At 47.0% G+C, this 12,846-nt stretch overlaps 2 protein-coding genes across 2 annotated transcripts; both read right to left on the minus strand.

Moving 5' to 3' along the window:
- Window positions 1-1,327: 1,327 nt before the first annotated feature.
- On the minus strand, window positions 1,328-5,184 carry RPS13 (ribosomal protein S13). Its single transcript, XM_069857658.1, has 6 exons — window positions 5,072-5,184; window positions 4,766-4,814; window positions 3,313-3,391; window positions 2,490-2,659; window positions 2,024-2,124; window positions 1,328-1,404 (listed from the first exon to the last, which is right to left on the minus strand). The coding sequence occupies exons 1-6, from the start codon at window positions 5,092-5,094 to the stop codon at window positions 1,371-1,373; spliced, it is 456 nt and encodes a 151-aa protein (XP_069713759.1). The 5' UTR covers window positions 5,095-5,184; the 3' UTR covers window positions 1,328-1,370.
- A 4,324-nt stretch (window positions 5,185-9,508) lies between these two features.
- On the minus strand, window positions 9,509-12,610 carry LOC138720673 (histone-lysine N-methyltransferase SETD2-like). Its single transcript, XM_069857022.1, is given in 5 exon segments — window positions 9,509-9,890; window positions 9,893-10,387; window positions 10,390-12,240; window positions 12,243-12,355; window positions 12,357-12,610. Coding segments are annotated over 5 exon segments (2,916 nt in total). The 3' UTR covers window positions 9,509-9,687.
- Window positions 12,611-12,846: the final 236 nt, after the last annotated feature.

The following is a 12,846-nucleotide window of genomic DNA, read 5'->3' on the forward strand; positions in this document are numbered from 1 at the left end:
AGACACAATATGGGTTGTGTTTAGACAAAAACACCCCAGTGCCATGAAATACAACAGCTGTGTAAGCTTTAACACCACTGTGCTCAAAATCATTGTATCCATTGGAACCACACACATAGCAGTTCTGCACTTCCAAATAAATCTTGTGTTTTCTGGTTCTGTCGGCCCCGACGCTCCATCTCTAGGCAGCACTATCTGCAGTAAGTAACTTTTTAACGTTTTAAAGTGCCACCTGCTGGTACTTCCATTATATACACACAGATATTTCAGAGAACGAGTCCATGTGCTTTGCAGATGGCAAAACCTCCAACCCCAACTGACAGCAATCTCTTTTTTTCTGGTATCATGGAAGTTTATTGCATTTACATCCCACAACACTAATTATCATTGTGACAGCCTGGCAAGTAATTACCAGCTTCTTTCAGAATTGAAAGCAACTATCTTGACAGCACACGGAGGCTGGCAATTTAACTTTAAAGATGGACCAGACAGTAGCAGAGTTCAACTGGAGTGCAGTGCTTTTGTTTTAAAACTGTCTCCATCACTGGTCTATTTTAGCTTCATAATCAAGGCAGAGGAATCCCATCTTTCCGGATATACAATGAGACTTCAAAGCAACGGTTACAACAGCTCAGAGTAACTCCATTTAGAATTTTCTCCTAGAAAAGCCAACAGTCTCTTCTCCACAGGAAAGATGACCCTTCACAGTTACAATCTCACCAACAATGACTACACAAAGTCACTGCCCTTGGGGCTTAGGGAACATACCTCAGCAAAGACAAAACATCTAAGGAGAGCTTAACAGTTGTCTTTATTTATCCAAATCTCAGAGTATTCTTAAAATTACTTAAAAAGGAGAGCAAGAGTTACTCTCGGGAACTGGCTGAGGTCTGCTTAAGCTTTCTACACAAGGAGCAGGCACACACATTACCTGCAACAATTCCATCAACTTCTGCAACTTGGTTTCCCTTCCCTGCCCCCACCCTCCTTTCTGCATTTTCTAAATTTCCAATTCTTTCTTTTGTCATTGTTTTCCCTCCCAGTTCTTCCTGCAGGACACAGAGACAGGGACCCATAGGAATAAAATACATTGGGTGTAAATGACTAAGTCACTAACCTAGTGATCAAAAATCCCATTTAAGCACAGACACAAACGAAACAATGGGTCTATCCCATCTACCACCACTATCCAGGTTCAACACTTGAGAATGGAAATTTGGAAACCATGGCCACACGTCTACCTCAAACTGAAAATTGACCATTTACGTGCAGCTTCCTGAAAGGAGCAAGTTTATGAGACACCAACCATTAAAGAAAACACAAAACGTAGTTAATGAAAATTTATTCTTTCATTAAGTCATAGCCAGCTCTTATGCGACCAGGGCAGAAGCTGTCGATGATTCACTAGGAAGAGAGGAAAAAGAGAGAAATGTTAATTGCAAAGGTGTTTTTTCAAACCAGATGCCAAAAATCTTGCTTCAGTTGAAAACTTTAACAACCAGTCATGAGCTTAACCACTACCCATTTAAATTTTTTATGGCAAAGATTTCACTCTTCCATTTAAAACACAAATACCAGGATAAAAGCACAAAATCAAATATTAAAAATATTTCACCCTGGTATCTATGAGAATCCTCCTACATTGGCTAAATTTTCCTAGAGAAAAGCTTACAGAAAACTTTCATTTTTTTGTCACAGCTAAGCCATTTCCCTATTTTTTTTTAAAGTAGCATGAACTACAGAAATATCTGAGTGAGAACAAAGACTGTAGTTTGTGTAAAGTATTATAAAAATTATCTAGTAGCAACTTCACTCGTTGAGTCAGTTGTTTTTGGCAAGTGTTGTGACACTCATTTTCCCCAGCAATAAGTTCCACTGATTTATCAGTTAATATTTCTGGAAATACCAATTCTTTGCTGCCTGGTTTACCTATTTGCCTGATCACAACGCACTCATCGCACAGCATATTGTTAACAAAACCTACAAGACCTCAGTGAAAACAGTAACCCTGGGGGAGACTTACTACTTCCAGTTGGGTGGCAGCACTCTCTTAGTCTTGTAGTAGCGAGCCAACCTGTGGATTCTGCTTTCAATGAGAATCAGGCGGAACTTGGCATCTTTATCCTTGAAAACAAAGTTACATTGTGACCAAGGACTACTTGAACTTCCCAACAACGTACAATTCATATGAGCTTTAATAAAAAAATCCAAAGTTTCTGCTACAAACTCCACATTCCAACTACCAAAGTCTGATGAGTTGTGTAAAATCAGAACAGGTCCAGAAATACAGTTTAATCAATGCCTTCGAGATCCTTTTCACTAAGGCCACTCTCCTTTATCAAAACGCCTCCTCAAATCTCTAAGTTTACTCAAATGGGACAGCTAACAGGAAGCACATTAGGAGTCTTTACTTTGTCAAGTTGCAAATGAAGTACTGCATTATTTAAAAAACCAAACAGAGCGAGTTCTCTACTTAAACTAGCACTCACCTTTCTGTTTCTCTCAAGATGTTTGCGAACAGCAACAGCTTTCTTAATCAAGTGATAAAGATCCTCAGGAAGGTCTGGGGCCAGTCCCTTCGATTTAAGGATTCTCAAAATTTTATTGCCAGTAACAAAACGAACCTGGGCAACACCATGGGAGTCCCTCAGGATCACACCTGAAACAAACATGTACATCCTGCACTGAAAATAAAAACCTTACACAAACAAATCTTGTGAAATCAACCTTAGGAGTTATAAGGTATCAAGAAAAGGCCTTCTCTAAATTAAAAATTTTCCTGATGGAAACTGAACAAATGGTAGACAATGAGTGAACATCACAGAACTTAGAGAAACTGAAACACTTTATCGGATAGCACTTAACAGACAACTAACCACCCACCGTGTTCAGGCAGGTAAGACATTAAGTGCAATGACATTAGTGGGACATTTTCAACAGGGCTCTGCCTAGGTATGCAATCACCCTTTTTTCTTCTGGTAACAAAGATGTCATAACCATCCAAGAAACTGAGCAGACCAAACTTCCCTGTAGCATCTGTAATTGCTATTCCTTAGGGCAGGTTACAAGATTAAACAGATGTTTCACATTTTCTGTTTAAAAAAAGAATACTCAACACTACTTCACCAAATATGTTTCTTGCAAAAATGAGACATTATATTTTCAGTGGTACCCATACAGTGAATACACAGGTACACCAAGAAAGGTGTATGTTTTTCAGCATGTTATTTAACACAAGTTGAAGGAACAACTACATTATTACAGTCAGAAAAGCAGGTTTTTCTCCATTTAGGAGTTATTAACAAGCCTTACCAATCTGTGAGGGAGTCAGGCCTTTTTTAGCCAACTTGTAGATTTGTTCCTTTACATCATCAGAAGTAAGTTTCAGCCACTAAAGAAAAATAGGAAAAAAACACAAAACAAAACAATTGAACACTCCTTAATACAGACATACAGAGCCTTAATATAGGCTAGCTATACAAAAGCTTTTTAAAAATGGTAGAAATAGATGGTATCTAATGCTTGGAAAAACAATCAAGACCTGAAACTGTACCGACAGAGCAAATGCTAACATGATTATTAAGGGGAAGAAACTAACAAGAAGCTAGGTTATCTATAGATATTCTATCTATATAGATATTCTATTCTATCAACTATCTGCAAAAGCTCACGGGTTTTTTATTCCTTTTTAATACTGCCATGTTACAAAAAAGAAAAGCACAGCAAAAAAATGTAATTGGAAGTGCTCTATAGATTACAATTCAAATGGAATACAAATAAAATTAAGAAAAAACCCACTTTTTTTTATAACAACTGTGGCATTTGAGCATCTTAATCATTATTAACCTGTTTAATCAGCAGCAGCATTTCAAGCAGCTTCACGTTATCTTACTTTATAAAGTGTGTCTTTATTTACATGCTTTGTGCTTTAATAAATTAATGTTTGCATTTAACTATTTTTCAGTATATGCTTTTCCAAATGCACCACTAATTTATATCTCTGTGAAGAAACAGATCCTCCAAGACAGAGTCTCACTTTGCAAGATCGATAAAGCAGCTGTTCTTTTAGCTGACAAGTAAGCCTTTAAAGTGGATGCACTACAAACAAACTAAGAGTATGAGGAACTGACTTAAGTTAGTGCTCTGACCAGCAAATCACTGTTATAAAAATTGTGGAAAACAGTAGGTTTACCCACACTGGTGAAAGCCAAACTCGAGCATGAAAAAAATAATTTTATCTCTAGGAACAACCAGCATTCAGACTAAACATAAACACAGTAACACTTAAATAAAGGGAGGTAGAAAGACAAAAAACACTTTTTTTCCTCAACAAATCAATTGTCTGTGAAAGGACACTTGCTTCCTCAGTATCCCAATGCCTACAGGCTAAGGTCGCGTTTTATCAGACCACAACTAAAAACTGACAAAACATCACAGCTCTCTTCGGTTTGTTTCATCACTGGAATTATAAAGCACCATTATTTACGACTCCCATTATTAGCACTCACTCCAGTAAGGCTTGGAGAAGCATGAGAATCTGAGATTAAATGCAACGCTAAAAAATTGTTCCAGCCCTTCAACTTTAATTTTTACAGGCGTGTATGAAGCCACCAAAATTATACCCGCCACTATCTTCTATAACTAGTTAGGAATGGGAACGTAACCCTAAAATACATCATTTATTCAATGCCCTGCAGCATCCTGCCATGTTTAACACAGGTAACAACGAGCAAAAATGCCCCGGGCAGCCGGGGCCGTCACTTACCGTGGGCACGCTGCGCCGGTAGGGCAAAGCCGACTGGGACAAGCCCTTTCTGTGGGGAGGAAGGAGATGACACGCTCAGCGGGGCCGCACTCAGCCTATCCCCATGAGGCCAGGGCCGCGCTCGCCACGGGCCGGGAACGGAGGCTCAGCAAGCGCGGCCCAGGCGAGGAACCCGCACCGCGGCACCAGCCCGAGCCCCTCCTCCCACGGCCGCTCCGCTCCCGCACCACCCCGGACACCCTTCCGCACCCGCAACACCCCGAACCGGCCCCGCGGCCCGGCCCCGGCCCCGCGGCTGCCGCCTACCCAGGAGCGTGCATGCGACCCATGATGGCGGGAGCAGAAAGAAGGAGCGACGCGAGGCGGAGGCCCTTCCCGCTCTACTTCCGCCGGAAAAGGCGGGGCGGAGTCAAGCCCCGCCCCTCTACCGCCCGCCAGCCAATCAGCGATGCTGAGGCCGCGCCGCTCTAGCCAGTCAGTCGCGCGACGAGCCAATCAGTGGCTGAGTCTCCGCCCCCGCCTGCCAATCAGCTGTCCTGGCCCCGTCCCTCCAGCCAATCAGCGGTCCTGGCCCCGCCGCGCACAGCGAAGACGCTCATTTTACGTTTCCAGAACCACGTTTAATCGACTGACGGGAGAGCTGGGGAGGGAGAGCGAACCCGCGGAGCGCGCGCAGCACTGCACCTCCATAGGAACGAGCTCGTTAATTGAAGTATTTGGCTGTTAGGACTCTAGGGCCGCGGGGGCGAAGGCTCGGCGGTCTCAGCCTCAGTGCAGCCGAGGGGGCTCGGAGCAGCCCTGCCCCTACAAACCAGGGAGAACGACTTCAAGAGCGGAGAGAGGGCGCTGCGGGTCGGAGAAAGGCAGCGAGGAGACGTGCAGCGCCAAGGCCGCGGCTGCAGGGAGGGGGACGCGCCGCAGGGCCGGCGCGGCGGCGGAAAGGAGGGTGTTCTCTCCATTAAGCAAGACAAGAAAAGAACTTAAAACATGTTTAAGCTACTCCCTGTACTGGTGAATTCCGTCACAACTGAATATTCTTTTTCACATTAAAAAAAAAAGGATGAGCACATTAAAAGTCTTATTGCAACAATCGCTTTTTTCTTAGTTGAGAATTGTGCAAAGAGGGGGGAGCTTGGTGCCGTTCCCTCTGTGTATGAGAAGAATCACAGAATCACTAGGTTGGAAAAGACCCACTGGATCATCAAGACAAACCATTCCTATCAACCACTAAACCATGCCCCTCAGCATCTTGTCCACCCGTGCCTTAAACACCTCCAGGGAAGGTGACTCAACCACCTCCCTCGGCAGCCTCTGACAGTGCCCAATCACCCTTTCCGTGAAAAATCTTTTCCTGATGTCAAGCCTGAACCTCCCCTGGCAGAGCTTGAGGCCATTCCCTCTCGTCCTGTCTCCTGTAACTTGGGAGAAGAGGCCAGCACCCTCCGCTCTATAACCTCCTTTCAGGTAGCTGTAGAGAGCAATGAGGTCTCCCCTCAGCCTCCTCTTCTCCAGGCTAAACAACCCCAGCTCTCTCAGCCGCTCCTCATAAGGCCTGTTCTCCAGCCCCCTCACCAGCTTCATTGCTCTTCATTGCTCTAGATGGTACCACCATCCTACCCAAAGTTAAATCAAAATCTCAGTGCAGGATTATAACACCTGTTTGCCTTATTCATGGATTATCATCAAGAAGTATGAGATATGAACAGGCTGGACAGCTGGGCTGAGACCAATGGCATGAAGTTTAACAAGGCCAAATGCTGGGTGCTGGACGTGGGGCACAACAACCCTACAGACTAGGAGAAGTCTGTCTAGAAAGCTGCCTGGAGGAGAAAGACCCGGGGGTGTTGGTTGACAGCCGACTGAACAGGAGCCAGCAGTGTGCCCAGGTGGCCAAGAAGGACAATGGCATCTTGGCTTGTATCAGAAACGACATGACCAGCAGGTCCAGGGAGGTTATTCTCCTTCTGGACTCGGCACTGGTGAGACCGCTCCTCTAATACTGTGTTCAGTTCTGGGTCCCTCACCACAAGAAGGATGTTGAGGCTCTGGAGCGAGTCCAGAGAAGAGCAATGAAGCTGGTGAGGGGGCTGGAGAACAGGCCTTATGAGGAGCGGCTGAGAGAGCTGGGGTTGTTTAGCCTGGAGAAGAGGAGGCTGAGGGGAGACCTCATTGCTCTCTACAGCTACCTGAAAGGAGGTTATAGAGAGGAGGGTGCTGGCCTCTTCTCCCAAGTTACAGGAGACAGGACGAGAGGGAATGGCCTCAAGCTCTGCCAGGGGAGGTTTAGGCTGGACATTAGGAAAAAAATTTTCACGGAAAGGGTCACTGGGCACTGGGACAGGCTGCCCAGGGAGGTGGTTGAGTCACCTTCCCTGGAGATATTTAAGGGATGGGTGGATGAGGTGCTAAAGGGCATGGTTTAGTGATTGATAGGAATGGCTGGACTTGATGATCCAGTCGGTCTTTTCCAGCCTGGTGATTCTATGATTCTATGTTTGCAGCGACCATCGAGTAGTATTCTGCCTCCCACACTTGAAAGTGGTCCCAGTTCAGCCAAATACTTGAGCATGTGCTTGAGAGCTAAGCATTAACTTCAGCAGCTTGCCTAAGGGCTGGCTCAGGTCTCATGCTGGTCTGGAAGGCAGCTGTAAATCTCACAACTATTCTCATATGGTGTTTCCTTGGGTGAGCGTGGACGGCAATATTTGTGTGCTTCCTGTGCTTGTGAAATACAATCATCATTCCTCCTCCTTTGCAGTGCTGAAGTCTCTCTTATAAAATGCAACAAAAAAACTTACTGTGTGGCTGGATCACTGGGGACGTGTCTGTGTGTGTGTGTGTTTGTCTGTGTGTCTGTCTGTCTGTGTCTGTGTGTGTGTGTGTGTGTGTGTGTGATCCACTAATGTGGTGGTGGTGTCCGGGAGTGGACCAGATTCATGCTTGCTCAAAGGTCACTGGTTTTGAGTTATGATGTTGCTGTGTGCATGGCACGAGGGACAAAGATGACACAGAGCAATAAAATTATGTTAGCCGGCATATCTGTGTCCCTTTAAGGAAGGACAGCCAAATCAAAAGAAGAAGATGATTATTCAGGATTGAATAATGCTCTTGATTTTCTCTGCCACTGTCTGAGGCTTGTAACGTGTGACTGGTCCAAAGCCTGCTAGGCAGTCTGCTGCAGGGCTGATATGCCTTAGTCACGATGTCTTACCCTGAACGGGCTGAGATGTGGTATTACTGTGCTGGATTTTGGATATTGTCATAATTATTCCTCCCCCCATGTTGTTTTATAGTGTTTTCCAAAAGAAAAGGCACTAAATCCATCTCAACATCTCGGTGACTAACTGACACCTTGGAAAGCTAGTTACTGTGGTGGGTAGGAAGCTGGTGATGGTTGGGGTCTGTGCAGCTGTAGGGTAGGAGACTGCAGCCTATTGAGCACAGCTATGCTGACTCGGGTTTTCATGCAGATTGCTGGGAGATCAGATTCACCGTGCATGTTTATTCGCCTTTCACTGCCTCTCCAGTTTTATTTGGTGGAATGCAAACAGGTTGAAAGCTTTGAAGTGGGTTTTTTTTTTTTCTTTAAAAAAAAAAAGTATCCATCCAGTATCCCCCAACCCTCTTGTCCCAAAAAACCCTTCCAGGATTTGAAGTTTTCTAGAAAGTTGCCTGTTGGTTCAGACAGTGAGGCGTGCAGGAATAAGATCTTTGCATCAATAATAACCAAATGAGCGGGATGTAGCTGGTATCTGTGCTGCCTGGTTTTCTCACAGCCTGTTATTTGACTGCTTTGTTACAGCATTAAAACTGGGCAGATTGGCAGATTACTGGGCAGTGCTCTCTGTATTGAAATGACTGTATGCTCTGGGTCAGCTTTGGAGCCTGGTGGCTGGTGTGGTGTTTGCGGTTTTGTGGATACATGAATGGCAGGAACAATCTTCAGCCTTGAAGCGTCTGTGGACAGTGTCTTATTGGTCATTTCAGCACCTGATGAGCAGGTGCAAACACATACTTGGGTGTCTAAAACCTTGACTAATGGTAGGCATAAACTGTGACCTCAACCTAGATACTGCTCAGTTAATGAAGCAGCCTGTATTCAGTGGGTGTTGTTCTTTGCAGAGAGGGTTACCTTGCATTACCTTAAGGTTCCAATGTTAACCTTGTATTGCCTGATACGCGTTTGTTTGGTTTCAAAAAACTTAGAGGGCATTAGTTGTTCCATCCGTGGTCTGAGTCTGCAGGTCACAGTCCCAGCTTTATGGGCATCACGAGAGTGTCTCACCTGCAAATGGTAACTGTCTGGCTTATTAATAATGACTTCACAGTATCACTACGTTGGAAAAGACCCACTGGTCACCGACCAAGAAGCTGCCTTTTTGTTTGAGGTAGTGGTTATTCTAAACACAATAAGCACATTTGAATGGTCCTGACTGGTTTCTTGGGCTCAGAGGAAGAGGGTGTGCCACCGTGCCCAGACTGGGTGTCAAACCCACCGTCTCGGGTGCTCCAAGTACACAGGAGGGGGAGCAAGGGCCACGGGCTGTCTTCCTGGGCAAGGCAGGGACTCCTCTCAGCTGGGGAGCATTGTTGCCCTTCTTTGGACATGGTCCAGCACATCATACGGAGCGTGGTGATGCACAGGTTGCATGTGTTAGAAAGAACTGCAAGTGTAGGGAAGCCAGCAAAGTCCAGCTTAGCAAAGCTCAGCTTTTCTTCCAAAACCCACAAACTGCCTCACATTGCAGGGAATAATATTTATTTTATTTTAAACAAACAAGCAAACTAACAAACAAACAAGCAAAAAGAGAATTATTCACAGGTTTGGGATTTAAAATTGTGAATCTGGGAAAAATTGAGTATCTTCTGGTTTGGCTGCATCTGTCCTTGATGGGCTGGTGGGGCTGTGGTGGTATCAGAGGTTACTCGAGGTCTGTGTCCTCTTTGAGTATGTAGAGCGCCCTGAATTTCTGCATGTATTTCTCGATGTATTCCTTTGCTTTGCATTTCACATTCTTGGTGTCTCCCTGTGGATAATCCGTGTCAATTTGTTGGCCTTGGATGTTCAGGAGACCTGGGTGGCTGTAGGTCTCTACAGTCGGTGGGGTCATTTGCAAGCAGGGTAACTGGTCTGTGCTTCTTAATGCCAGGCTGGTTGGCACTGGGCTGGCACGTAATGCTGTTGTGGGGCTACAGTCTGCTGGCTGCAGTCCCAGACCCCAGAGCCCTGTCTCTGCACCCAAGTCTGCGGTTGCTCGTCTGCCGCCGGCAAGCCCATGGAACCCATGTTGGGTGTGGGCAGCAGCATGTTGCCAGCGTTGGGGTTGCTGGGGTCTGTGTGGGCTTGTGTGGGGTAGCCCCAGGTGTAGCCGTTGCAGCTGTTGTGAGGCGCGCCGTAGCCCATGGAGTAGCAGAGCAGGGTGTGTGCCATCTCCCAGTTTTGCTGTTGCTGTTTCTGGGCCTCCTGCTGGATGAACTGCTGCTCAAAGAGCTTCCTGCGCTCTGCTAGGGACAGCCCGTGGTGGCGCTCAAATTGGACTCTCTTCTTGCAAGGTGTTGGAGTGTCGTATGTGTCCGCTGGCCTCTTCCTTCCTCGCTCGTATGCTGAGAGCAGTGGCGATGACTCCGTCTCTTTCCCCAGCTCTGCCTCTCGGGTTCCTGCTGCCCGCTGAGGATGTGCTGTTTGGGAGCAGGCCTCTCATCCCTGTGGCTGATGGTCTCTCTGCCACAACTGGCGCTGTTGTCCTTTTCTGCTGGCCTCTTCTTTGGGATCCGATACACATGCTTGAGCTGCTTCCAGGTGTTGAGCAGCCTCGTAGCTCGGTTGGTCACATCCCGTATTTTGTCTGTCTGGTTTTGGCTTTCCTTGGCCTGCACCCAGCGCTCGATGATGGGAATCACTTTGCTGTCTTCCAGCATGTTCTTGGTGGTTATGGGCAGGCGCTCTAGTGTCTTTAGAATCTCCAGCTGCAGCTGCGGGTTGTTAGCTGCGCTTCCTTTCCCATAATCCATCTCCATCTCCTTCATCCAAATCCAGAGGAGAGAGAGGCCATCATGCTTCAGGAAGGATTTCAGGCCAGATTGTGAGCGCATGTTCCGTAGGATTCTGAGGCAGGTGAGCTTCTGCTCCAGAGTTCTAATTCGAAGCATCAGCCAGGTTAACCTGAGACCTTGGTTCTCATTGCTTTCAGTCTCTCCATTCTCCAGCAGCACTTGCAGCTCCCTGTCCACCGAATGCTTCTTACGGGAGTGTGCCTTTTCCATTGTTCTTCTGGTGGGGCTGATGATGACCCTCTTGTCACCTCCCAGGTAACCCCGGCAGTTAGCTGAGCGGCAGAAGCATTTCTGAGCCTCTTTGCTGTAGTGCTGGAAGTGGTAATCAAACGTCAGCTCTGAGCCCGATGGGACTAGTTTGGTGGTGAAAAGTCCAACTCGGAGCTGCCCATTCACCATCCACTTTTGTGCCTTACAGTTTGGTTCGCAGCTGTGGTTCATGAACCGAGAGCAGTTTCCTTTCTGGGTAGCATCAATGATCTCCTTTTCTGTCATGGCCATGAAATAAGAATGAACGTTCTTGTTGCGGGCATATTCCTTCCTGCGAGCCTTGAACTCCTTGTGATCCAGCACTTCTCCGCAGTACTCCAAGATGAAAGTATCTGGTGGCAGATCTCTGGCAGCCCTCAGCCCCCAGCCTTTGTCTTGAGTGAGGATCACTTCAACATCTGCATAGTGCTTCTTCTGGATGCGCCTGTTGGAGCAGTAGTTGCCATTTGGGCACTGGGAAGAACACTCTATCAGGAGCAGGCGATTCAGACAGCGTTCTCCGCAAGCAACCGCTCCCTGAGCTCGCTGCTCTTTGGAGAGAGGAGGGCATTGGCACACTATGTGCTTCATATCCCGGTGAGATGTTTTGTTGTTCCTTTCTGTCAAGTACATGTTCTCGTCAATCAGGTCAAAGTAAGGGGGCATCTTTCCTAGCTTGGCTAACTCCTTCCAGCGCTGGGGGTCTTTGAAGTCATCCATGACACACAATGGACTGACCACGGAGGAGTTCTGCCGTGTTGCCTCCACTTGCCTGCCTTCCAGTTTTGCCTTCTTCTTCTCCCTCGAGTCCACATTACCCTCAGAGTTAGTCTCCAACTCCGGGTGTCTTCTTTTCGGTTGACCACGCTCTTGTGCATTGTTTTTTCCCAAAATGTTCACCACCTCCTTCTCCCTGCTGGGCAGCGGCTCCTTGTGTGAATTGCTGCTAATCTTGGGTGCCTGCACTGAGCCTTTTACTTTCTGGCTGGGCACTGGGCATTTTCTGGAGGGGCTGGGAAAACAAAGCTGGTGGTCGTCATCCCAGCAGTCATCCTCTTCATAGTCCTTGTGATCACCTATGAGAGAATCCAGTATTTGCCCTTGAATTGGCTTGTAATTAGCTGCAGAAGGTCTGCCAGCAGACCTCGCATCCCCCTAACCGTTGTCTTGCCGTACACTCCCAAGCCTGGCTGGTAACCATAGCCTGAGTAGACCCTGATGCTGCTGTCTGGGTGTCGGTAGTTGCTACTTGGTTTCCCCAGCTGAGAAAACTTGGTCCCTTCCCAAACCACCCACGTGCCCCATCGTGTAAAAACCGTCCAGGCTGGAGAAATCTCCGAGGCCAGACTGGTTAAAGCCACCCTTCCCTTGCCTACCTTTTGGCTTGAAAAGCCCTGGCTGATGCTGAGCTACATCAGCGCTTTTGAAACTCCCTGGCAGGTAAGATGGCCGCTTGGTGCTCTGAGGCTTCCCTGGATCAGGCTGCAGCTTCTCTGCCTCCTTCTTGTTGAGATCAGTAGAAGTTGCTGCACTATCCTCCATGCCTCTAGGAGAACACCTGATCTCTCTGTGTGGGCCACCTTTGCCTGCCATATTCTCCAATCTCTTTTCGTAGTAGGATCCACTAGACGAGTGGTCAGAGAAACACCTCTTCCTTCTGGCTGCTCCAGGAGGAGTGAGTGCTGCTCTGTCCCGTCGCTGTGGTCAAGTCTGTGGTGATGCAACAATGGAATGGAACCGTTTCTATGGGACACCGTCATCGCACCCCCGGTCCCCTA

This window comes from Phaenicophaeus curvirostris, chromosome 5 (assembly GCF_032191515.1).
Source record: "Phaenicophaeus curvirostris isolate KB17595 chromosome 5, BPBGC_Pcur_1.0, whole genome shotgun sequence".
NCBI lineage: Eukaryota > Metazoa > Chordata > Aves > Cuculiformes > Cuculidae > Phaenicophaeus > Phaenicophaeus curvirostris.